Here is a 24,986-nt window from a genome sequence, read left to right on the forward strand (position 1 = left end):
GTGAATCTGGAGGTTTTCTTTCTCAAATAAAGCTTACAGTTGTTGGTGGGGCATGGAGTGCATGGGAGCACCAGGAAGACTTAAGAAACGATGGACACATGTATTGGGGTTCTCCAGAGAAACAACTAAAAGGATATATACAGAGATATATGAAAGGAGATTTATTCTAGGAATTAGCTCATGTAATTATGGAGGTCAAGAAGTTCCATGGTCTGCCATTTGCAAGCTGGGGAAGCAGGAAAGCCAGTGGTGTAATTGATTCGGAGTCCAAAGGCCCCAGAACCAGGACCGTCGGCATCCGAAGGCAGGAGGAGATAGATGTCTCAGCTCCAGGGAGGAGCCAGTCTGCCCCTCCTTGGCCTTTTTGTTCTATTCAGGCCCTCAAGGGATTGGATGATGCTCACATTTGTGAGGGCACCTTCTCCAGCCTACCGATTCAAATGCTAATTTCTTCAGGAAACACCCTCACAGACACACCCAGAAAAGTGTTCTACCAGCCAACTGGTCATCCCTTGGCCCAGTCAAATTGATGCATAAAATTAACCACGACACATTAAATGTTCTGGCATTTCTGCATCCCCCTCTCCTTTGGCCTCTCTCACATCCTCTGGTTCATCATCCATCACTTCAAATACCCTGTCCAGAGCCGTAGCTATAGAATCCCTGGTGAGGAGATGAAAAGCAGCTCCCGCCTGAGGCATGGAGGGGCAGTCCTGGGTCCTTCCCTTTCAGGAGATGTTTATTAACAATGATCCTTGACATCTTATAATCCACATTACCCAGCTGCTGACTCTGCTCCTCAGTAATTCAGATAACTGCCTCACAATTACCCAGTGATTCAGAGAAATGAGCCTGGCGACCCGGCAGCTCTCCCAGGACGGGCTCTCTCCCTCCCTGGCACAGCTCCCAGCCCCACCAGTCCATCGGTCACTGGAGTACCCATCAGAGGGTCCACGGCCAGTGCACCTACAACAACCCCCTCCCCACACCCTTCTTGTTTTCCTTCTGGGAGCTGTCCCCTAATCCCCCCATTCACATCCCCCCTGCTGCGGCCACTAACCCGCTTTTGTGGCCTATGGTTGCTAGGCATGGCAGTTATAAAACCATGCTAGTACAATGCAACTGTGCATTTAAATGCTGTTTGAGTTGAGTTGCTTTGCGCATGTCATGGCAGTGAACAGAGCCTCTGGCCCTGGGCAGCCACTCTGGCTGCAGGGGTTTCAAGTGTGACTGGCTTTGTGAAAATCCGCCCTCTGTGAAGGGAGAAACATGCAGCGGATATACTATGATGGTGACTTATTGTGTAAGCCAGTTATTATAACTAGTATTATAACTAGTTTAATGCTTAAGGGGAGTAGTTTTAACTGCTTTTTACTGAAGAGATGGCTTAAACCTTTGGGGCTAACCCAGCCTCTCCCACCGTTAGGAAAGCGGGATGATTGATGATTGGTAGGTCAGAATATGTGCTCTGATGTGTCTCGCTCATGGAAATGAATTTACCTGGAACTTTACAGACTTCCTATCTGGTTCCCCTAACAACAGTGGACATGATATTTACAAATAAGGGACAGCCTGTGGCCAGGGAATGGAGGGAAGGAGATCACTAGCTTCTGGGAACATAACCTTCACCAGCCTGTAAGCTCCTTGAGGATAAGACGGTTCACAAGATACTCATTCTGTATCCAGGAAGGATGCCTAACAGAGAAAGCACTTGATAATTGTTCTGAATATGTTGCTCTAAGCACATGTCTCACTTGGGGGGATAATGCCTTTTATTTTACTAAGTGCAGTGGGAAAAAGGGTACCCATCTGGGGTGATTGTGTGGCAGGTTTTCCTCTACACAGGGCAGTAAGTAGCTCTGGAGATCTCTGTCTTAAGAAGATAGGAACCAGTCATTTAGGAAAACAAAGTAGATACAATTTTAAGGATAATTGTAAGACTTATCTTTGGGAAGTAACTACCTTTGTTGGATGCCTGCTATGTGCTAAGCACTGATCTCATCTCATTTGATTGTACAACTGTGGAGTAGACATTACTTGCTTCATTTCTATTTGGAGAGACTGAGGGAAGCTCAGAAGTTAAATTGCTCAGTCACAGCTAGAGTGCTGTGATTTTGGAACTTAAATTCAGGTATATGCAAATGCAAAGCCCACCATCTAAGTGGTACCTGGCACATAGTAGCTGCTCAGTAAATATTTGTGGAATGAATGAGTGAATTTCCCCGCCCTCACCCCATCTTCTGCATCAGCCTACCCGGGCCTTCCCCTGGTTCCTCCTCTGATTTGGCTTGATGTTTCAAAGTGATGTTGACCTACATTTATAGGTTTTGGAAGAGGCTGCTCTTGAAACGTGGTATGCCTTACCTGGGAGGAAGAGTTCGGCCCTCTTCTGACACATTAGCCCAGATCCCTTCTGTAGCGTCCAGACCAATGTGAAGGCCTGGAATTGGTCCCGGTAAATTTGGACTGGGTAGGGAGAGTGGGAGGTCAAGCCTGCAAAGGCGTGAGGGAAGGGCAAAGGCCAGAAACAGAGTCCGCAGACACAGTCTAGAAAATTTTTCAAAAGGGACAGGCACCATTTTCCTTTGGGATAGCCCAATACATATTTGCAGAATTAACAGAAATCGGGACCTGGCATTGTTTGGGACCTTGGGGCAGGTCATCTCACACGGAGGGCTCTGACGAGCATATCCTCACAGGGCCACTTTGGGGGCGGCGGTGGGAGTGGCCTGGGCCCCGAAGTGGCCCCCGCCGGTCCCCGCAGGCGGGCAGGAGCTCGGAGACCATTGGCTGGCAAGCTGGCTGCGCAGGGGCGGGGAGCGCCGCCGAAGGGGACTGTTTGCTCCTACGGGCTGTAGATGGAGCTGTCCGGCCCCGGCGAGGGGGAAGGCGCCTGGAAAACGTTCTTCTTCTCCCTGGCCGGCCCGAGCGGGGAACAGCACTCCCAGGATGCAGTTTGTGTCAACACGGCCGCAGCCTCAGCAGCTGGGCATCCAGGGCCTGGGGCTGGACAGCGGGAGCTGGAGCTGGGCCCAGGCTCTGCCCCCGGAGGAGGTCTGCCACCAGGAGCCGGCGCTGCGCGGGGAAATGGCCGAGGGAATGCCGCCCATGCAGGTGGGTGCACCCCCGCCCAGCGCCATGGCCGCGCCGCCTGGCCGTGGGGGCGGGGCGCGGGGCTGCGGGGCTGGGGTTGCGGGCGCGGGGCTGCGGGCGCCTGGGGGCGGGGGGGGGGGGGGGGGTCGGCTCCGGAGGGCTCTCGGTGTGCGGGTGCCGAATCGGAGGCCCGGGGTGGGCCGGGGCGCGGGCGGACTCGCGCGGCAGGCGGGGCGCAGCGGCCCCCAGCAGGCCCGGCCCCGAGTCCCGCGCCCGGCCCCGGTGCCGGAGCAGGCCCGGCCCGCGCGCGCCGCCGAGCAGCAGGCCCCGAGGCCGCGTGCTGCCCGGGCCCGGTGCCCGCGCCCGGAGGAGGCCCCGCGGGGAAGGCGGCGGGGACGTAGCGGAGCCGTGACCGCGGCCCGCACCCCGGCCCGGGCTCCTCTTCGCGCACTTGTGCCCGGGCCCCGGCTGTGTGCGCACCGGAGTGCCCCATCGGGTTCACACCCTAGCCACCTGGACAAAAAGATTTGTATTAATGTTGTATTGCCATCTCTCACCAAGTATAACGTGTCATTCACTTTTCCTTTGCATCGGGTGTGACGGAGGAAGGGGGCCATTGAGAGGTGACTTTGCCGTTGGCAAACTTGGCTACACACTGGAGTCACCTGAGCAGCTTTTAAGACTCCTGACGCCCAAACTTCGTCCCCAGCCAGTGAAATCGGCGTCTCTGGGTGGAGAGTAGACACCCGTCAGTTCTTGAAGCTTCATAAGGATCTCAGTGTGCGCCCGAGTTTTGAGAGTCAGTGCTTTGGAGTTGTGTACTGTGTACAACGTGAGGCGGTGGTGTTGATCGAGAGCTGAGTCGTGTTCCCCGGGCGAGTGTGGGAACTGACCCTGGGCTGACCCTGCAGAAGCCCCTCTGCTTCTAGCCCGCGTCTCCACCGGCTCTGACCAGTTAGCCAGGAGTTGCTGTGTGGGATCCTTTTTCGGCCTTACCTCTCCAAACCCTCCAAAAGTCGTTTGGGCCTGGTGACGCTCTGAACTTCCACCGTCAGCCCTTGTCTCCTCTGGGCCGTCAGGAGCGAGGCCTGCCTGAGCTCAGATGGATGGCTTTGATGGAAGCACGGCCTCCTTACTTGGCGAGGCCTGGCACCCAGGGCCCTGCTCCTCATTAGCCCACATCTCGGAGCAAGTCCCTGGAAGCAGTGGGGTGTTCCTCTGCGGCTGTCACAGCTGTTCTGAGTTAGGGCAGTTGGCATGCGTGTCCCTGGCCTGCCCACGTCGCCTCTCAGCAGCAGGCCTCCGCTTTGCCCAGCCTGAGGGCCTCATCAGCAGCGACAGGGAGGAAAGAAAATGACACCTGCCATCCCACATGGCAAGGAGAGTGGGCTAGCAGCCCTGCTGTTGGCCAGGAAGCCCTGGGTACTGGTATACGGTGTGGAGCCAGTTCCCCGGTCACCAGGGAACTGGGACCACCCTCTCTTGGTCACAGGGCTCAGCTCCCAACGCAGACCCATGGGGCCTCACCTTCCAGGGGCAGGAAGCAGACTGGAAAGTCTTCTCTCAGGCATGTCCCCTCTTTAGCGAATGACGTTTTTTGGCAAACCTATTTTCATTTTAGAAAATATGAATCAGGAGTTGGATATGGAAAAAAGGCTGCTCGTCTGCTCACTCACTTGGGCTCTCTGGGGTCTCCGTTGGTCACAGCTGCCGGGTATGGGGGCAGCACTTACCTGAACCGTGCTTTTGTTACCCGCAGCACCTAGCTCTGCTCCCGTGGGCAGTGACACCAGGAGCCGTGGAATGACCAGCCACATTTCTGTGCCTCAATTCCATCATTAAAGCAGAGATCATCATTCTTGCCCTAACCTGCTTGGAGATTGCAGGGGAGATTAGGGTCAGGTGACTTAGGCAAGCATTCTTACTTTGAATCAGAAGGCACTAGGTGACTCGAGAGAGAGTTCATCATCAGGTCTAGCCCCCGAGGAGACAGCTGCGCTGTGAAAGCGGCAGGTGACATTGCAGGCGGGGGTCTGCAGCCTTGACTTACGAAGGGTCAGGTGGGTAAACGAGTGACCAATCTTGATGGGAAGGTTGGCCGGGTGGCTCCTCGAGCTAGTGCTGGGGCCAGGAATGAACACCGTAGCCTGGGGGGTGGGGGCACGGTGGAGGGGCGAGAGTCTGTGGCGTCTCATTAGTTGTTCTCTGTTCCCCGGCCCCCCTTCCCGCCTCACATAGGCTCTCAGCCTCCCACTGTCACTTTCTCCCCCTGCACACAGGCTCAAGAGTGGGACATGGATGCCCGGCGACCGATGCCTTTCCAGTTCCCGCCCTTCCCAGACAGGGCACCTGTCTTCCCTGACCGCATGATGAGAGAGCCCCAGCTGCCCACGGCAGAGATCTCACTCTGGACCGTGGTGGCCGCCATCCAGGCTGTGGAAAGGAAGGTGGAGGCCCAGGCCAGCCAGCTGCTAAATCTGGAGGGGCGGACAGGGACGGCCGAGAAGAAGCTGGCCGACTGCGAGAAGACGGCCGTGGAGTTCGGCAACCACATGGAGAGCAAGTGGGCCGTGCTGGGGACCCTGCTGCAGGAGTACGGGCTGCTGCAGAGGCGGCTGGAGAACATGGAGAACCTGCTGAGGAACAGGAACTTCTGGGTCCTGAGGCTGCCCCCGGGCAGCAAGGGGGAGGTCCCCAAGGTACGTGGTGGTCCCCAGGGACAGGGATGGAAGTGAGGACCAGCACACGTCAACGAAACTCTCAATTTCATTCGGCCGGTCCTTCCCACAAAATTTTCTGGCTCCCTCTTGTATGACTTCAGTGTCTTTCTCTCTCTCTCTTTTTGTTTTTTGAGAGAGAGAGAGAGAGAGTACACGGGGTGGGGAGCAGGGAGGGAGGGGCAGAGGAAGAGGGAGAGAATCTAAAGCAGACTCTCCTGAGCGTGGAGCTGGACGTGGGGCTCGATCTTATGACCCCAAGATCATGGATCATGACCTGAGCCAAAATCAAGAGTTGGACGCTCAACTGACTGAGCCCCCCAGGTGCCCCTGATTTCAGTGTCTCTTAAAGCCTGCCTCCACTTAAATAACTGAGTCATGAATGTTCCACCCCCATGAGGCTGCCCTCCACCCATTCCCCACAGAATCTGCCTGCTTCTGTCTGTCAGGCTTTCCTGTCACCTTTCCCAGTACCCCCGAGGTATCTGGGTGTCTGCAGACTCCTGCCGCTCGTCATGCTTGGGTTTTCCACTTGGCACCTACAGAGGACCATTTGTCATTGGTTATCTTTGTACATGCTCATTTGAACGCGGCTGAGACAAACCACACAAACTGGAATTGCTAGGAAATTGTGACCATCCCCTCTGCGGCCTTTCTTGCAGCTCAGAATTCATGTTCCATTCCCCCCCTCCCATTCCCTCGCCTCCTGCACCCACCCCAACCCTCCTATGCACTGGATCATCAACATTGTACTGTCAATCGATGACCCAGCCTTCTGGTCTACCGAGAACATGGAGTCACCACAAGAGGCACACATTCAGCCATGACCCTCATCCACCCGATGCTTCCTCGAGCCTGTTGCCTTCCCTGTTCCGGCAGCCTCGCCGGCCCACCCTTCCCCCCTGTGCTGACTCCCCCACCCACCTGCCTTCCCCCCATTCTCCTCTGTGTCATCAACTCTTCCTCCTACTGGTCGTTCTAGATGTCCTAGAACATCACCCATCTCTGTGATGAAAATCTCCCTAGGCTCTACCTCTCCCTGCAGTTAGTGCCTCATTTCTCTACTCCTCTTTAAGCAGACTTCCTTAAACATGTATTTGCTGTGTCCAGTTCCTTCTCTCCCTGTCCTTTTTAACCTTTTTATTATAGAAAACTCAGACATCCACACAAGTACATAGAATAGTGTGAGGAACCATCATGGACCCATCATCCAGCTTCCACAGCTGGTGGCTCTTGGCCAGTCTTGTTTCCTCTAAAGCCCCCACCCACATCCCCTCCTGTTTTATTTTGAAGCCAATCTCAGGTGTCAGTCTTTTTTCTTTCTTTTTTTTTTTTTTCTGGTAATATTTCAATGTGTAGCTCTGGAAGGTAGAGACTCTTTTTCTGAAATATGACCTCAGTGTTGCTACCACGGCCATAAAAGCCTCCGCCTACTCAAGTATCCAATCAGTGTTCAAATGTTCTTGTCTTCCAAACATGGTTTAATTTGTTTTCTATTAGTTTGTCTGAATCAGAACTTAAGAGGGGGCTATGTCTTTGAAGTCTTGTTAAATCTGTCAGCTCCTCCTTCATCTCTCTCATTTTTCCTTGAAATCCATCTGTAGAAGAAACTAGGCCTCACATACTCTTGAGTTTCTGACTGTCCGGATTCTGCTGCTGCGTCCTCCACGGTCTCATTGAACGTGTTCCTCTATTCTCAGTATTCCAGTAAGGTGGTGATTGGATCATTCTGGAGTCTCTGCCAATCAGGCTTCTGCTCCCACCTCTCCATCCTGTTGGTCTTGCCAACGACCTCATGATGTCCACACTCAGTTCTCCCTTCATCTTCTCTGCCCTGAAGGTGGCATCGCATGCAGGTGGCCACCCCCTCCTTGAGACACCTTTTCACGGGGCTTCCAGGTGACCTCCCCTGATTCTGTTCCTATCTCCTAGTGGCTCCTGCTCAGTCTCCTTCACGGGCTTCACCTTCTTTTCCCGACCTTTTATGTTTGGAGTGGTCCAGGGCTGGGTAATGACCTTTGGCTTATTATCTACACTCCCTCCCTCATGATTGCACTCAAGTCTCGGGGTTTTAAATGCAGCCTGTGTCCTGTCAGCTTCCAAATGCAGTCTCCCCCGCCCACTCTCTCCCTGTCTCTTGCCCAGACGTCTTCAATGCCAGATTCACATGCTTACCTGCTAATGCAGCGGGACTCGGTAAATATCTTAGATTTAACATGACCAAACCGAGCTCCCATCTTCTGCCTGAAACCTGTTCTACCCCATCCTCGTCTCCGTGAAGACAGCGCTACCCTTCCAGTGGCTCAAGCCAAAAACTTTGGGGTCATGTTTGCTTCTTCTCTTTCTCAGCCCTTCTTCTGATATATTAGTAAATGCCGTCTGACTTTTCTTCAAAATACTGTCCCCAGGCTGACCACTCCTTTCCACCTCCACTGCTCCCACCATCGTCTGGTGAGAGACCCCGTCACCTCGCCTCTGATAGTTGCCGTGGCCTCCTGCCTGGTGTTCTTGTCTCCGTCCTTGTCCCTCACCCTATACGATCTGTTCTCAGCACAGTAGCCAGAGTGATCCTTTAAAAATATAAATCGGTTACCTCTGCTTAAAACCCCCAACTGGCTTACTACCTCATGCAGCATAAAAACCCCCGTTCTGTCAGGGGCCCCCTCTCGGGCCCCACCTTTCTGACCTCATCTGCCCTCCGCCCATCTTGTCCACTCCTTTCCAGCCACACAGTCTCACCTCAGGGACCTCCCTCCACAGGAAAGCTCCCTCCTTGGGAACCTGCCTAGCTCCCTCCCCATCGCTTCCATGGAAGGTCTGCCCTCCCATGGCCCCCCAGCACCAAAGAACCACATCCCCCCAGTCCCAGCACTCTCTTTTCCCCGTCCCTGCTCCCATGTTCTCCAAAGCACTGTACCATCGGGCACCTTAAATATTTACTTCTTTTTTTGTCTTCTTGGATGGTCTTCCCTGGCCAGAATGCAATTTCTGCTTGGTTCACCGCTGTGTCTCCTTGCCTATAACTGCACCGGCTTCAGTCAGTATCCAGAAAGTGTGTGCTGAGTGACTGTCCAGCTGGAGAGCTCCCACTTTCATGTGAGGGACTGGGTCTTCTAGGTCTCACTATCTTTTGGAAAGAAGTAAAGTATAAGTAAATAATTTTGTAAGTAAATGCCCAGCTGGTCACCCTGAATTTCAGTGTTCTCTCATCTATAAGATGAAGATGATAACACATTTATGACACGGGTTGTGAGGATTCACTGATTTTGTGGATGGACAACACTATGTACCCTGTCGTTTTAGTTTTCTTTCTTTTTTTTTTTTTTAAGATTTTATTTATTTGACAGAGACACAGCGAGAGAGGGAACACAAGCAGGGTGGAGGGGCAGAGGGAGAGGGAGAAGCAGGCTTCCCGTGGAGCAAGGGAGCCCGATGTGGGGCTCGATCCCAGGACCCTGGGATCATGACCTGAGCCGAAGGCAGACGCTTAACGACCGAGCCACCCAGGCGCACCTGTCATCTTAGTTTTCTATTGCCGTGTAGCAAACTACTCCCAAAACTTAGCAGCCTAAAAAAAGTAATTATTTGCCATCTTGCAGTTTCTGTGTGTTAGGAATTCAGGAGCAGCTTGGCTGAGTGATTCTGGCTCAGAGTCTCATGAAGTTATAATCAAGCTATTGACTGAGTTGGTGGTGATCTGAAGACCTGGCTGAGGCCTGAGGATCTGCCTCCAGGACGGCCCACTCACTTGGCTGTTGGCAGAGCCTCAGTTCTTCACTGTGTGGACCTCCCAACATGGCTGCTTGAATGTCCTCACAACATGGCAGCTGGCTCCCCCCAGAGTGGGTGAGCCAAGAGAGAGACCCGGATGGAGCTGTCCTGTCTTTTATGACCTAGTCTCAGAAATTGTACACATCACTCCTTAATGTGTTTGTTAGAAGCAAGTCACTAAATCCTGCCCACGCTCAATGGGAGGAATATTAGGCTCTACTTTTTGAAGGGACTGCCAAAGAATTTGTGGGCATATTTTAAAACCCACCCCCATAAAGCACCATGAGAGAGTTAATTAATGTTGCTATTAATAGTTATAATTCATTGTGTACTGTTGGCCATGCTAAGTGCATTCTCTTTGTCAGATTCAAGGAAGGCTCTTGTCTATCAGATCCTTTGTGCCTCCTGGATTCTAGTGTGTCTGTTAATTGGCTGACAGATAATTCACAGGCAGTCTTTTCTGTCCAGCTAGACTGTAGGCTCCCTGCCGTCTCTGGCCGGTCTCGGACTTCTGCTGTATCCTGGCACAGGGAAGTTTTTATGTAGTGATGTCTCTTTCCAACTGTGAGAATATGATTCCAGAATTGTGACTCTTCATAAAAATGGTGAGGTGAGGCAGAGGAGTTGGCATGTTGGAAAAGATGATGAACTTGGTGTTGGATACATTTAGTTTGAGGTACTTAAGAAGTGATTAAACGGAGCCCCTCAGAGGGCTGTTGAAATCTGAACTCTAAAGGGAACACGGAAAACTGAAGAGTATCGTCCGCAAAGAGGTAACCACTGAAGTTGTGCAAAGAATGACCTTGCTGAGGAAAAAATGAAGGGACAGGGAAAGCTAAGGGCAGAACCTTGGGGTTGGGGGAGGAAGAGAAGGCAGTAAGCTGAGTGGGCAGGAGGAAGCAGAGTCGTGGAAAACAAGCAGGAGAAGATTCCAGAAAGGCGAACTGCCCTTGCGAAGAGGTCTGAAAGGGTAAGGGTTAACAGGAGGCTGCTGACGGCCTTCCAGGGTGTGGTTTCAGAGCATGGGGGGTTCATCGACAGATTTTAAGGCGTTAAAGGATGCATGGATCGTGAAGAAGGAAACACAAAGCATGCCTCTTGGGGTGTTTCAAGTGAAGAAGGAGGGTAGAGTCGCTTGAGATGACAGAGTTGAGTGGCGGTTCATCTGAGGTTGGATGACCCGCAAGGGAAAGCCACTAGAGAGGGAGAGCCTGAGATGTCAAAGAGAAAAGTTTGTTTGAGTTGAGTTTCACAGGCAGGGGCTGGAGGAGAAATGAGGGGCACGTTAGCGGGGGCTTGGCTTGGTGAGAAGGGCAAGGGAGTCAGGATCCAGGACAAATGGGGAAGACTGGGGAGGGGCTGGGGAGAGGGGAGAGTTTGGAAGAAGCCTCCCAGAGAGCACAGGAGAGGGCCACAAGATCCACCGGAGGCTTCCAAAGCAGCCTTGGGTGGGACAAGCGGTATGAATGTAGGGAGGGTGTCGCCTGCAGAACTGTGTGACTTTTGTCCAGGGGCAGGACATGCAAATGAAGAAGGTGGTCTGTATCGGTTTTCGTGGCTTGGGGATATGCCCCAGTCTGGTGGAAGGTCCAGGAAATTAAAAGTTCTGTTCTGTCTCTAAAGATGAGTGGTGGGTGAGCTCTCAGTCAGTGGGTGACATACAGCTGCGCACACCACACCTGCACAGGATACCCGCAGGGTCATGAGCAGCTGATGTGAGAGCAGGTATTTCTAATTTGTGTAAAGGCACTGCGCACTCACCGAGCTGGACACCAGTGAGCCTGGAGCGCAGAGGGCTGGTCGTTTTCCTAATGGGTACGGAGGTGCCACATAGGCTGCCTTTGGCCCTGTGTGCAGGTGCGAAGACCAGTGGACTCAGATTAGGGCCGGGGAGAAGGGAGGGGTTGGATTTCTGAGTGCGAGTGGAAGGCTGGTCCCGTGGGTGTGAGAGTGGGGGGTGGGCGGGGGCAGGGCTGGGTGTCCGAGAAGGGAAGTCCAGACGTTAAAGTCATGAAGTGAAACAGTTCTGAACGATGTGGGCCAAGGCCAGGCCATGCTGCTGAGCATCCGAGATGAGTCCCGACGAGGACCGTTGTCAAACCGAAGTAATAGTTTTATAGAACAGACGAGACCACCTAGAATAACAGGGGCCCGGCATCTGGGATGGATGACTCAGGCTGCGGTGGAACTTTCTAGTATTGGCAACAGCCAGCCACTCATCGTATTCAACAAATATTTACTGGCTCCAGACTCTGTGCTTCTAGATGCTTGGGATATAGCACTGAACGAAACAGATCAAGACCCTGGAGCTCTAGCGCATGCCCTTAGATTTACATGTTTTAATGACAGAAATGTAACTGTGTACCTTACGGAGGTAACCTGACTGGAAAGACAGGTTTTGTAACAGGGTTTTACTGTACTCGGCTCACTGATCCCCTCTTGGAGAACCTTCCACACCTCTGTCACCCTGAGTGCCGAAAGCAGCACATTGACATTGGCTTTACCTTCAGGGACCCAGGTTCCCTAAACATGGAATTACAGAGGATATGCTTAAATGCGTTAAAAAAAAAAAAAAAAAAGTTAGTGTTGACCATCCTTGTTTGGGGAGCACGAGAAGATCAGGAATAGAGTGGGCTGACTCCACTCCTGTGGACTGGGCTGGGATTTGGGGGATGGGGAGCCATGGCAAGCAGAAGCAGGCTCTAGGGTAGAAGGGGCCCTGTGGCCGACGGAGGGGAGGCTGTGGGGAGAAGCAAGCAGGTGTCAGACTAAAACTCTTCTTGGCCAAGGTTCCCGTGACGTTTGTCGACATCGCTGTTTACTTCTCTGAGGATGAGTGGAAGAACTTGGACGAATGGCAGAAGGAGCTTTACAACAACCTTGTTAAGGAGAACTATAAAACCCTGATGTCCCTGGGTAAGAGCCCCTTCCCTCCTCCAGGGCAAGCAGTCTGCGCAGAGGGCAGTAAAACGCTTATCAGCCCCGGCAAAGTGTTTGTGTTCATCCCTAATGGAAACGCAGGTAACTACCTGCTCATAACACTATAAAGATAGAATGAGTATAACAAGATGACAGTTAGAAAGCCAGGAACGGACAGGGCCTGTCACTATAGCATTGAGCTCCGCACTGCTTTTGTTCCGCAATACGGCCAGACTGCATCATTGGCATGTGACTATATGCTACCTCCCCATGGATGAGCCACAGTCTGTCTGCTGTTGGCTTTCGGAGTCCCGCTATTTCTACACTGGAAATTGGGGATCTGTTGGCTTGTTTTCAGGGTTCCTTCTAAGAGATGAGCTGACATAGGTATCAGCGACCACCGAGAGGGGCTCTCTGCTGGGGAGGGGGTCTTGGGTTGGGGAGACTTCTGCGGCTGCCCTTGATCTGGATCCGTTGGTCAACTTCATTGTGTGTCCTTCCTTCCCCTCCAACTCATTCCAGACACGGAGGGTGCAGTGCCCAAGCCAGATGCTCCATCCCAGGTGGAGCCCAGGGAAGAGCCTTGCGTGTGGGAGCAGCGTGACCCAGAAGAGAGAGAAATCCTAATGGATCCAGACACAGGTGATGGTAGCTGAAAAGAGCCCCAGGTCCAGGGCAGGGCAGGAGAGGAGCCGAGGAGATGTAGTTCCTGACAGCGCTGCCCCTGGTCAGCTCTCGCTGGGATGGAAGGTTCCAGGGCTATAGTCCTGGCTGTGCCCCGGAGGCCTTTCGTCAGGCCCTCAGCTCTCCTGAGTGGTGCTGCCCTTGGTGCAGCCGAGCCTGAACTGTGTTCTCTGCCTTATCATACAAACTCTGCCCTTCTTCAGGAGGTTCCTTTTTTTTTTTTTTTAAGATTTTTTATTTTTTATTTATTTGACAGAGACACAGCGAGAGAGGGAACACAAGCAGGGGGAGGGTGAGAGGGAGAAGCAGGCTCCGGGAGCCCGATGCGGGGCTCAATCCCAGGACCCTGGGACCGTGACCTGAGCCGAAGGCAGACGCTTAACGACTGAGCCACCCAGGCGCCCCACTTCTGGAAGTTCCTTTAGAAGGTCACTCAGAGGCAGCCCCTTCCTTTCCAGTTTGTTCTGTTTATTGGAATATAATTCATATGCCATAAATAAAGTCACCCTTTTAAAGTGTATAATTCGGGGGTTCACAAAGTTGTGCAGCCATCACCATGATCTAATTCCAGAACGTCTTCATCGCGGGAAATCCCGGACCCGTGAGCAGTCACTCCCACACCCCCCAGCCCCCGGCCCCCAGCCAGCACTGATCAACTCTGTCTCTGTGCATTTGCCCTTTGTGGACAGTTCATCTGGCGGCCTGCTCCCCCTCTTCAAGCCCTGCAGGGGCTGAGGTCAGCAGCTGGGGCAGCCCTTCACGCTTACGGCCCTGGACCTCAGCAGTGTCACCTAGTTGTCATCCATCCCTGTGCGTGCACTGGCACAGTGACCACTGTGCCCGTGTTGTGGGTGGAGCGAGCAGGCCGAGAGCCAGAGAGGTCGGCTGCCTCACCTGCTGGGCTGGGGGCACAGTGGAAACCAGGAGCCAAGTCTTCCGGTTCCTCCTCTGATCCCCCCCGGCCACCTGAGCCGCCTGCTCTCAGGGCTAGTACGTCGCACCACAGAACATCAGAAGGATACACCCTGTTTGTCACATCTTGGGGTCTACAGAGAGGATATATCATTGTCCTGTATGTGTGAGGACGCTGCATTATCCATCCAGGATGGGGCCAGGCGGAAGGCTGGTAATGGTGTGTGTGTGTGTGTGTGTGTGTGTGTGTGTGTGTGTGTGTGTGTGGCCACCTCTCTGACTGGGGTGAGAAATGAAAATGAACATCTTGTACACAGAGGTCAAACTTCTGGCCTTGTCCTGATTAGCACCAAACCCAGGCTGGGCCGTTTTTTTGGAACTCTCTCCGGGCCTCATTACACCTCATCTCGCGGTTTGGCCTACCCCTTTGTCCTGAATACTGATTATTTTTCTGCTCCCAGAACCTTCTGCTTCCCACAGTTGCCCACAGGAGCCCGAGGCTCCCGTGCTGATAGGTGCAGTCAGCTGCATTTCTGACCCCAAGAACATCTGGGTGATGATTGTTCAGAAAAAACACCAAATGACATCCTTCTCTCTCCCCAGGAGCAGAGCCCCTGGTGTCTGCACAGGATTCATCCTCGCAGGTCAAAAGGGAGGAAGCCCTATGTGTCCGGGGTCAGCGGGGCCTGGAGGAAAGAGCCATCCCCACGGAGTCCATTACTGGTGAGTGAGCCCAGTAGCCGCCCTAAGCCAAGGAGGGAGCGGAAAGGGCCAGCATGGTCTGCAGGCCCCCAGCATCATCCGTCGTGTGTGGCAGACCAGAGGCCAGAGCTGGAAATGTAAGAGTTGGGTCTGGAATGGGCAGAGAGACAGGATTTCCCGTAGGGCACAAACATAGCACATCTGGGCTTAGCTTGTCTGTTACCTCTCTTTTTATATCAGTTTTTAACTATTCCTTCCTCCCCTTGAAGAGGAGCATCAGGCAGAAGTGCTAAGTGTAAGAAACTTCATGATGAGGTGCTGCGGTTGGGGAATATATCAGTCCATAGGACCTGCTCCTGACTGGGAAGAGCTTTCATTGTTTTCAACAAGTATTTATGGGTTATTACCTCTGTGCCATGGGGTAGTCGGGGGCGGGGCAGGGGTCCTCTTAGGTTACGTTACAGCTGGACTCTGTGTGAGAAGCCTCTGAGAGCATATGTGTATTAGGGTGTTCCAGAGGATCCACAGGGTGTGTATGGGTATGTATCTGTGTGTGGAGAGAGAGACAGACAGACAGACTGATTTTAAGGAACTGCCTTCAGTGATTGTGGAGGCTGGCATGTCCAGAATCTGCAGGCTGCAGACCCAGCACAGTCTTCTGGCCGGATTCCCTCTTCCTTGGGGGTGGTCTGTTTTTTTCTATGGAAGCCTTCACCTGTTGGAATGAGGCCCACCCACATCATGGAAGGCAGGGGTTGCTGATTGAAATGTAAATCTTCTCAAAAAATAAAATCCGTTTACAGAAACATCTAGAATAATGTGTGGGGGCGCCTGGGTGGCTCAGTCGGTTAAGCATCTGCCTTCAGCTCAGGTCATGATCCCAGGGTCCTGGGATCGAACCGCACATCCCTGCTCAGCAGGAAGCCTGCTTCTCCTTCTCCCTCTGCCTGCTGCTTTCCCCGCTTGTGATCTCTCGCTTTCTGACAAATAAATAAATAAAATCTTAAAAAAAAAATAGAATAATGTCTGGCCAACTATGTGTGTACTGTGGCCTGGCTGTCACAGAATTACCCATCACAAGATCTAGTAACATACTTAGCCACAGGTTAGAGCTCCACAAACCTTAGCCACCCCTTAGTCAGAGCCTCACACTCCCAGGTAAGTGATAGCAGCATCTGAGTGGGGGAAAGGCTGGTCCCTTTCCATCAAGCATGCTCCTGGACGGCGGCACAGTATTAATATCTTCAATTAACAATAATCACGCCTCGAATAAACCTCATTGGCTACGATACTGCCACTGTGCAAAGCTAGTATTAATATCTTCAAAGAAATCTGTAAGAGATAAGAAGGCAATAAAGTTGGGGCACCTGGGTGGCTCAGTCATTAAGCGTCTGCCTCCGGCTCAGGTCATGATCCCGGGGTCCTGGGATCGAGCTCTGCATCGGGCTCCTTGCTCGGCGGGAAGCCTGCTTCTCCCTCTCCCTCTCCCCCTGCTTGTGTTCCTGCTCTCGCTGTGTCTCTCTGTCAAATACATGAATAAAATATAAAAAAAAAAAAAAGGCAATAAAGTTAAATGAGTTTTAACAGACCGCAGAGGAAAAACGTAGCATACACCTTAGAAAAAGCCCAATAAGGGGCGCCTGGCTGGTGCAGTCAGTTAAGCGTCCAACTCTTGGTTTTGGCTCAGGTCATGACCTGAGGGTCGTGAGATTGAGCCCCGCGTGGGGCTCTCTGCTCAGCACAGAGTCTGCTTGAGATTCCCTCCCTCTCCCTCTCCCCCTCCTCCTGCTCATGTGCTCATTGTCTGTCTGTCTCTCTCTATCTCCCTAAAATAAATACATAAATCTAAAAAGAAAAAGAAAAATCCCAATAAAGTGGTAGATCTAAATGGCTTCATGGAAGGCAGCCTGTTCTGGAAAATCCCCTTAAGAATACCTCTGTCCATGGTGGTGCTCTGTACTCAAGCTGAGTCTCAGTCTAAGGACTGAAGTTCCCAAAGCACAGAAAGACTCTCTCGAAGTCACAGTGAGTGACGCTCCCGTATAGTATACCCTTATTTGCAGAAAAGCTCCATTAATTGAGGCCAAGCCTGCTTAAACCTTTAATTAATTAGCATACTTTAATTATGCCTGAATTTTAGGGAAAAGAAATAATTGCAGGAAATGAGAGATTTACTCAGCACACAAACTTGCAGGCATTTCATGTCCCCTGACGCCTCCGTTGCTCTTTTCCCACAGACTCCCCGGCCTCTGCCCAGGACCTCTTATCCCGGATTAAACAGGAGGAGCACCCATGCGTATGGGATCAGCAGGATCTGGCAGAAAGAGATATTCCAACGGACCCCAATTCAGGTGAGCAAGATACCAGGATGAATATCAAAGACAAGGAGACTCTTACTCAACTTTGTATGCAGGGAAATCAATCTGATCACTTTTGGTTAAAGGCCAATGAAAGGCTCAGAGAATAAAATACAGCATGTTTGGGGCGCCTGGGTGGCGCAGTCGTTAAGCGTCTGCCTTCGGCTCAGGTCATGGTCCCAGGGTCCTGGGATCGAGCCCCGCATCAGGCTCCCTGCTCGGCGGGAAGCCTGCTTCTCCCTCTCCCGCTCCCCCTGCTTGTGTTGCCTCTCTCGCTGTGTCTCTGTCAAATAAATAAATAAAATCTTAAAAAAAAAAACAAAACAGCATGTTCTTCAGTTAGCAACTTCGTACAGATTTTAGAATATAACCATTCATAAAGTACAGAGGACTTTTTTTTTTTTTTAATTTTATTTATTTGACAGAGAGAGAAATAGTGAGAGCAGGAACACAAGCAGGGGGAGTGGGAGAGGGAGAAGCAGGCTTCCTGCCTGAGCAGGGAGAGCCCGATGCGGGGCTCGATCCCAGGACCCTGGGACCATGACCTGAGCCGAAGGCAGACGCTTAACGACTGAGCCACCCAGGCGCCCCAACAGAGGACTTTTTTAAATGAATCATTAAATTGTTAATTTATTGTGTCAACGTAACTGATACTAAAATTATTTCTGCAACGACAGTTTTGAACAGTAAGTATAACCAGAAAGGCTTTTAAAAGTTGGGTATATTTCTGTGACAGAAAGAAAGAAATTTACATTTTCTGCAAGTTTTCGTGGGTGAACACTAGTTAAATGTCTTCCAAGAAACTTCTGGGTAGGGTCCAGGCATATAGAACATTAAAGAAGCTCCACCCGTCTGGGGCCTGCACACACATGTGTGTGCGCGTGTGTGCACGTGTGTGTGTGTGTGTGGGTGTGTACGCACGCACGTGTGTGCTTGCACAGCTGGGGAAGTGCAGTGTCCTCTTGTTTGGTTATGACCCATAGTCACATCCTCCCCCACATACCAGGAAGAGAAGATCAGACATCAAATCTAGCATTCCTTGTTGTTTAAACCCTGCAACTTCACAGTGGAGAAACTGAAGGGGTCCAGGCCAGGAGGGGCAGCCAACCCTTCCTGGTAGAGTCAGCAGTCTACACCTCTCTCGATTCCTTTGTTCACTGCTTCTCTGGAGGCTGGTTCTGAAGTCCTACCACTCAGCCCTTGGTCCTGCGGGCCGTCAGACAGCAGGCTGCCCTCTGGCCTGTTCTGGCCCCAGAGTTTGCTCTGGGGCTCCGTGGACAGAGCTGGGAGACGCAGGTTCCGATCTCGGTTGTGCGTCTGCACAGACACTGGGTCAGGCCGCCTCCTCCCTGGCCGGCTCCCCATGTAGCACAAGCAAGATGCCACGTCTGAGGGCAGGGAGGGTGAGAACGGCCAGTGAGAAACTTGAGACCTCTACCGCCACGTGCCCTGCCAGCAGGGACCTCTGCACGTGATGGTTCTCCAACCTCTGATGGGAGGCTCAGTGGACGTGAACAGCATCTCAGACTGCCTTCTTCCCATCAACAGAGTCTCTGATCTCAGCGCACGACATTCTGTCATGGATCAAGCAGGAGGAACAGCCGTACCCATGGGGCTCTCGCGACTCAATGGAAGGAGAGCTCGGATTAGATTCTGGCCCCAGTGAGTAACGTGCCCCCCTGGGGCCCCTGGTCTTTCGTCCATGGGGATGGTTCCTTGCCTCCGCCTCCCGCCACCCCCCATAGGTGATGTTCTGTCATGCCAGCCTTTCGCCCGTCTGTATCAGAGCACTGTCCCCTTTCCTTTTGGAGGATGGCCGGTGTATTTCTGTCCTAGGGCTGACTTAACAAAGTACCACAAACTGGGTGGCTTAAAACAACAGAAATGTGTTGTCTCTTCCGGTTCTGGAGACCAGAAGTCCAAAGTCAAGGGGTCAGCCGGGGCATGCCCTCTCTGAAAGCCATAGGGGAACCCTTTCTTGCCTATCCCTAGCTTCTGGTCTTTGTAGCAAGGGTTAGCATTCCCTTGGCTTGTAGGTGCGTCGCTCCGTCTCTACCTTTGTCCCTCGTGGTATTCTGCCTGCGTGTCTTTGTCTTCACCTGGCTGTCTTCAGGGCCTACCCTCGTCCAGTCTGACCCCATCTTAACTAATTACCTCTGCGAAGAGCCCATTTCCAAATAAGGTCACTTTCTGTGGTCCTGGGGGTTTGGATTTCAACATGTCTTTCCACGGGACGTCGTTCAGCCCCTAAGAGGAAGGAAAGGAGGGTGGGCTGGGAGGGGGCTGACCCACTGGTACCTGAGCAAGAGGTAATGGTGGTAGTGGCTCACGTACCAGAAAACACTGGCCGGAGTCCCAAGCCAGCCCTGAGCGGGCACCCCACAGTAACTGGTAAAGCTACTGAAGCTCAGCTAGGGAGAGGGGTTTTGTTTTGTTTTGTTTACCCACAACAGGTATGGGACCAAATGTCTCACCTGACTTGGGTCTCCTGGGTCTTCTTTTGAAGTTCCACTTATTGGCCAGGGACCTTAAGCATATGTTTGTGGATTATTTAACACTTAGCGTCTGGCTGGCATTCCTTGCCAGACCCACTACCATCTCCTTGTTCTCAAGACAGCTGACTTAGCGTCTGCTGGTCAGAGTGTTGAAGGAACAGCTAAACAATATATTCCTTGTGCACACTCCTGACACCCGCCGGGAGCTTAAAGTCCAGGGCAGAGCTGAGGACATAGATTATTTCTGATCTGGAAAGCCATTTAAAAGTCAGGTAAGTGGATCCCAGTGTCTGAGACAAATTTAGTCCAGTCTGGAAGGGCAGGCCGGGGCTGGCGGAGTGGGCAAGGAGCAGTATGCCCTTGTTTCAAACAGAACTTAAAGTGGTTCCTCTTCTGACCTGCTGCTGGGGTGGGGATGGGACAGGGGAAGCCAGGCCACTGTCTGTGAGGACGGGAAGAAGTGCCAGCAATTTCCACTTCTTTCTTGACGGTGCTCAGGCCACTATTTCTGGCCTTGAAGGCATACGTACTAGTTCATCCAACCTCATGCCAGGAATTCTGCCCAAACCTTTGTCCCTCGATGCTACCGTCTGATTTTTCCAAGTCGGCTAGGAGTACGTGGCCCTGGACAAGCCTTTTCCTGGAGACCTGTGCGGTTGTGGGGACGGATCTAGGGAAGTCCGTGCAGAGGTTGCAAGACTTTGCAAGTGACCAGATCATTTTACCTCCTCAATTTGGATACACCGAGTCATAGAATAATTTGCTTCATGTTTTATCTCTGGGAGGCCTTCGAACCTTAGCATTGGGGAGGCAGTGCCCAGAGTTTGGGTGACAGAAGCATCTGGAAATGCTCCTCCTACAGGCCCAGTCACCAGAGCCTCTTGACTTTCTCCCGAAGTGGGCCTGCCTTCCACTTGTTAATGTTGAAATTAGGATCTCACCTGTGATTTCTTTGAAGTTTAAAGACATGGAATCATGTCTTCTGGAGAGGAGCTGGAAGGAGAGAGGGTAGTGGGTGTAGAGAGTAAAACAGAACTATAGGGTATCTGTCCCTGCCAGACTCCTTTCCCCAGCCCCAGGGGTATGCAAGAAAGACCTGGTGTCCTATTTGACTTCAGCCTAATTGGAAGTTATATTTTAGTAAAAGGGATTCCTCAATTGTATATTAAAGAATGTGTTTTTTTTTTAAGATTTTATTTATTTATTAGAGAGAGAGAGAGAGAGAGAGAGAGCGCAGGGGGGAGGGGCAGAGGGAGAGGGAGAAGCAATCTCCCCACTGAGCAGGGAGCCTGACTGGGACTCAATCCCAGGACCCCAAGATCATGACTTGATCCAAAATCAAGAGTCAGACGCTGAACCACCTGAGCCACCCAGGTGCCCCCTAGTTTACATTTTAAGAAGATAAGTTCAGGAACGGACTGCAGTGCAGGGGGAACCATGAGCCAGAAGCAGGGAAGCCTTTTAGGAAGCTAAAGTGGTTGGTACAGAGCAGGTGAAGAGATGACCATTGGTCAGAGTTGGGATGGGGTCAGTGCGCAGGGAGAGAAGTGGACTGGATTCAGGACAGACTCTGGACGTGTTGCTGAGGGATTGTGTGTGGTGGGCGAGCAGTCAAGAGTGACACCCAGGGTTGGGCCCTGAAGAACCAGGAGAGTAACGGCGCCCTTTACTGAAATGGTGAGTCCTGGGAAAGAGCCAGTTTACTGTGTAAACCCAGTGCTCTACATTGGGCCTGTTCGATCTGAGATGGTATCAGGTAGGCAGATGAACGTAGCAGGGTCTGAAGTTCAAGGAAGGGCTCGGGGCTACGTGAATTTGGGGGTTGTAGCTTGCAACGACTTCTCATTGCAACTACCTGGAATTAGACCAAACTTTATAGGTGAAGGGCCCTCCTCCACAAGACTGCTCTTATTTACACCCAGCTGCAAGTTCGAGGGTCCCCAGCCCACTCACTCCTAACTGGCTGGCCACAAATCCAGGGGTTCTTATTAACCCCTGAGGTTCAGCAGTTGACTAGAACAGCTCACAGGGCTCAGGAAAGCTACTATACTTAGAATTAGTTTTATTAGAGCAAAAGGATTCAAATCAGACCCTGCCAAAGGGAGAGATCCATAGGACCAATTCTAGAAGGGTCCTAAACACAGAGCTTCTGTTGTCTGTTCCCTGTGGGATCAGGAGTGTCACTGTCCCAGCACAGTGATGTGTGACAATACACAGAGTAGTGCCCATTAGAGAAGCGCACCCAAGCTTCTGTGTCCAGAGTTTGTACTGGAGTTTCTTTATATACTTATGATTGATTGAACTACTTACTGGCCATGAGGTGAACTCATTCTCTAGCCTGTCCCCTCTCCAGAGGTTGGGCTCAAAGGCCCAACCCTCTAATCCTGTCTGTGGATGGTCTTTCTGGCATACCCAGCCCCCATCCTGAGTCCTCCCCGTTAGCTTAAACTGTTTAGTTAGCTTAAACTGTTGAGGCACTTACCGTGAATTACCCCCGTCAGCATAAAACATCAGAGCCTACCACGAATAACAAAGACACTCCTATCACCCTGGAAATTCCAAGGATTTAGAGGCTACCTCCTAGGAACCAAGGACAAAGGCCTGCTAAATAATTACACAGAGGCTCTTTTAAGGCTGGGGCTTCTCTGAGATCTAGGGAGAATGTAGACAAAGAATGAAAGAGGCCCAGGTGTGAGGCTGGAGGAAATCCAGAGGAGCAAGGGCATCACCCAGGCTAAGAGAAGAGACTCTCGAGAGAGAGGGAGGGGCCAACTAGCTCAAACACAAGGAGGGGTTGAATATGCCGGATTGGGAAGAGGCAGGTGGATTGATTTGGCAGGTTGGAGGTTGTTGGCAAAAGTTGTTTTGGTGGTGTGCTAGGACACATGCCTGACTGTCAGAGTTTGAAAGCAAACGGTAAAAGCAAGGGTAGAGTACTCACCAGGAATATTGGTATGAAAAGGAACAGAGATGAGGTCAGAGATGAGGTGAGACTCTAGCTGGAGCCTGGGAGCACATGGAGTCCAGCGAGAGTGTTCTTTTTAAGTTGGGGGATAACTGGACCTCTGTCTAGTAGGCTGCTCTCCCATTAGCTGTAGAACCCTGATTCACACTGCCTTGAGGAACAAAGACCTGTCTTCTCCTATAGAACTAAGAAGCAGTTCAATTTCAGCCTCAGTTGATGCAAGGATGGGGCTACATCATCCGGGACCCAGGTTCTTTCCAGCTCTCGGCTCCGCTTCCTTGGTGTGGCTGGAGCAAGATGGCAGCAGCTGTTCTAAGCAATCACCTCCAGACCAGAGAGAAAGGAAGGGCCATCCTTCCTGCACTCTAAGGAGTGAGGAGACTCCCAGAAGCCTCCTCCTCAATGTCATCAGCCAGAACGAGGTCCTGTGCTTCTGTCTGAATCAGTTCCCGGCCAGTTAGGTCCAGAGTAAAAGTGCTCACTTTAGAGGCTGAAGGAGAAGGTGTGACGACATTCTTGCAAAGGATGGAAAAGTAGGGCACACTGAGAAGTGTAGTAGGGTACCTCACTGGTGGGGAGGGGGTGCTTTTGAGATTTGTGCAATTTTTTCTAGCTGTCTTCAGCTGCTTGAGCATGGTTGGGGGTCCCCAGGCAAGCAGGGCAGAGGAGAGGAGAGGAACAGAGGCATAAAGGGCGTTTCATGGCAAGTGACCCCAGTGCTGACCACGGGAGCCACACTGGGTCAGGAGGGGAGATCAAAGGGTGAGAAAAGCGGATTGACGCGCACACGGAGTCTGAAGAGTTATCAGGGTAGGATTAGGACTGTTTCAGGCTGGGTTTCCCGGGAAACAGCCCCTGAGATGGGGGCTCCTATGTTTGTGGTTTCCTTGGGGTCCTCTTGAGAATAACACCTATGAAGGAGTGAGAGTAGCAGATTGTGTGGAGGGACAGACAAGGCCCACAGTCAGTCCCCCAGGACTGAAGGCCTGGCACTCGGGATCGAGGCCAGGAGAGTTACTTCAGTCTCGGCTGCTGACCCCTGTCCTGTGGAGGGGGCTCTCTGCTTGCTCAGTTTTGATGGGGATGGAGAGGGCAGGCTGGGCCCCCTGTGCTTAGGGGTGTCGCGTAAGGAGGAGGGGCCTCAGTCAGACACTGATGCGCATGGGGGAGGAGGGGGTCGGAGCATGGTAGATGTGGCCTGAGAAATGGCCTCCAGGGAGCAGAAGGGACCTGGGCCGAGGATGCCAACAGGGGTAGGAACAAAGATTCTTCCACCAGCTGCCCCTCAGTGGAGGAGGGTCTCCTCCAGGGAGAGAGGACTGTGAATGGGCACCTGAGGTGGGGGTGGGTGGGTGAAGGAGTAAGAAGACCCCTAAATACAGTGGGCACACAAAGGAGTTCTTCAAGCAGAAGTCTGGAGGGCTGGGCCTGGCACGCTGCTCTGCTGCTCAGAGCCTGGACTGGGTGCCCCGCCGACCACCAAGGTAGCGGACGACCCGAGGGTCCGAGGAAAAGGCCGCAGTGTGTGCGCCACAACAGCGCTTTCTTTGGAGGCTGACGGGGCAGCTGCCTCCACACCGGGGTGGAGAGAGCCCCGGTCCCGTGTGGTCAGGGTGCAGATGGGGTCAGACTCCAGGGTGGGCCCGGGACCATGCTGCTGTTCAGGTCTGAAGGCCACTTGCTTAGAGGAAACCTGACTGAAAATGGCAGCATGGTGTTGGTCTGTGGGCCTCCTGTCTGGCTTTCACCTTGGATACGTTCTGGTACATTCTTTCCCCCCCCCCAGTGGAGAGATTCTCCTTGGATAAATTAGCATTGAACATCAGAATGCAATTAAGTCTTATTATTTCCTGCCAGTTCCCTTCCAACGGGACTTCCGAATAGCTCCATCCCCACACGCATCCCCGCCTCCCTGCCCCTGCTTTCTGGAGCTGTTCCCTCTCCGAACTGCGTGCTGCCTGCCCCACGCACTCCCGGTGCTTTCCCCCCCCCCCCCACGCCGGGTGGCTTGGGGCAGCTCAGAGCGTCCAGGAGCCCCAGAGCCCCAGGGAACATGGCCGCTGGTCTTGCTCAGTCCCCTCACTTTTCAGAGAAACTGAGGTCCAGGTTGCCTGCGACTCGCACGGAGCCGCAGGGGAACTCGGTTAAGGACCTGGGCCCCTCTCAGGGACGGCGGGGGCGCGGGGCCCGGACCGAGCGCTGTCCGCGTGTCACTTCTCCGCCGTGTCCTCCTCCCCAGGTGACGGCCTGCTGCTGGTGAAGAACCCGCCCCCCGGCCCGCAGCCGCCGCCGCCGCCGCCGGCTCCGCCCAGCCTGCCGGTGCTCCCGGCGGCCGAGAACGCGAACGCGGCGGGCGCCGGGCCCCCCGACG

At 52.7% G+C, this 24,986-nt stretch overlaps 1 protein-coding gene and 1 pseudogene across 1 annotated transcript in view; one reads left to right on the forward strand and one right to left on the reverse strand.

Moving 5' to 3' along the window:
* The first annotated feature begins 2,734 nt into the window (after positions 1 to 2,734).
* The window catches only part of ZNF282 (zinc finger protein 282), a 24,881-nt gene continuing 2,629 nt past the window's right edge, over positions 2,735 to 24,986 (forward strand). The window contains exons 1-8 of the mRNA XM_073898558.1: positions 2,735 to 3,114; positions 5,373 to 5,792; positions 12,371 to 12,497; positions 13,023 to 13,142; positions 14,700 to 14,819; positions 17,036 to 17,149; positions 18,704 to 18,817; positions 24,855 to 24,982. Coding sequence (XP_073754659.1) covers positions 2,950 to 3,114; positions 5,373 to 5,792; positions 12,371 to 12,497; positions 13,023 to 13,142; positions 14,700 to 14,819; positions 17,036 to 17,149; positions 18,704 to 18,817; positions 24,855 to 24,982 — 1,308 coding nt within the window. The 5' untranslated portion in view covers positions 2,735 to 2,949. The remainder of the gene's footprint in view (positions 3,115 to 5,372; positions 5,793 to 12,370; positions 12,498 to 13,022; positions 13,143 to 14,699; positions 14,820 to 17,035; positions 17,150 to 18,703; positions 18,818 to 24,854; positions 24,983 to 24,986) is intronic.
* Positions 16,030 to 16,107, reverse strand: LOC141373941 (U4 spliceosomal RNA; annotated as a pseudogene).

The sequence above is a fragment of the Callorhinus ursinus genome, unplaced genomic scaffold (assembly GCF_003265705.2).
Source record: "Callorhinus ursinus isolate GAN/ISIS: 27379988/994484 unplaced genomic scaffold, GSC_fseal_2.0 scaffold12, whole genome shotgun sequence".
Taxonomy (NCBI): Eukaryota; Metazoa; Chordata; class Mammalia; order Carnivora; family Otariidae; genus Callorhinus; species Callorhinus ursinus.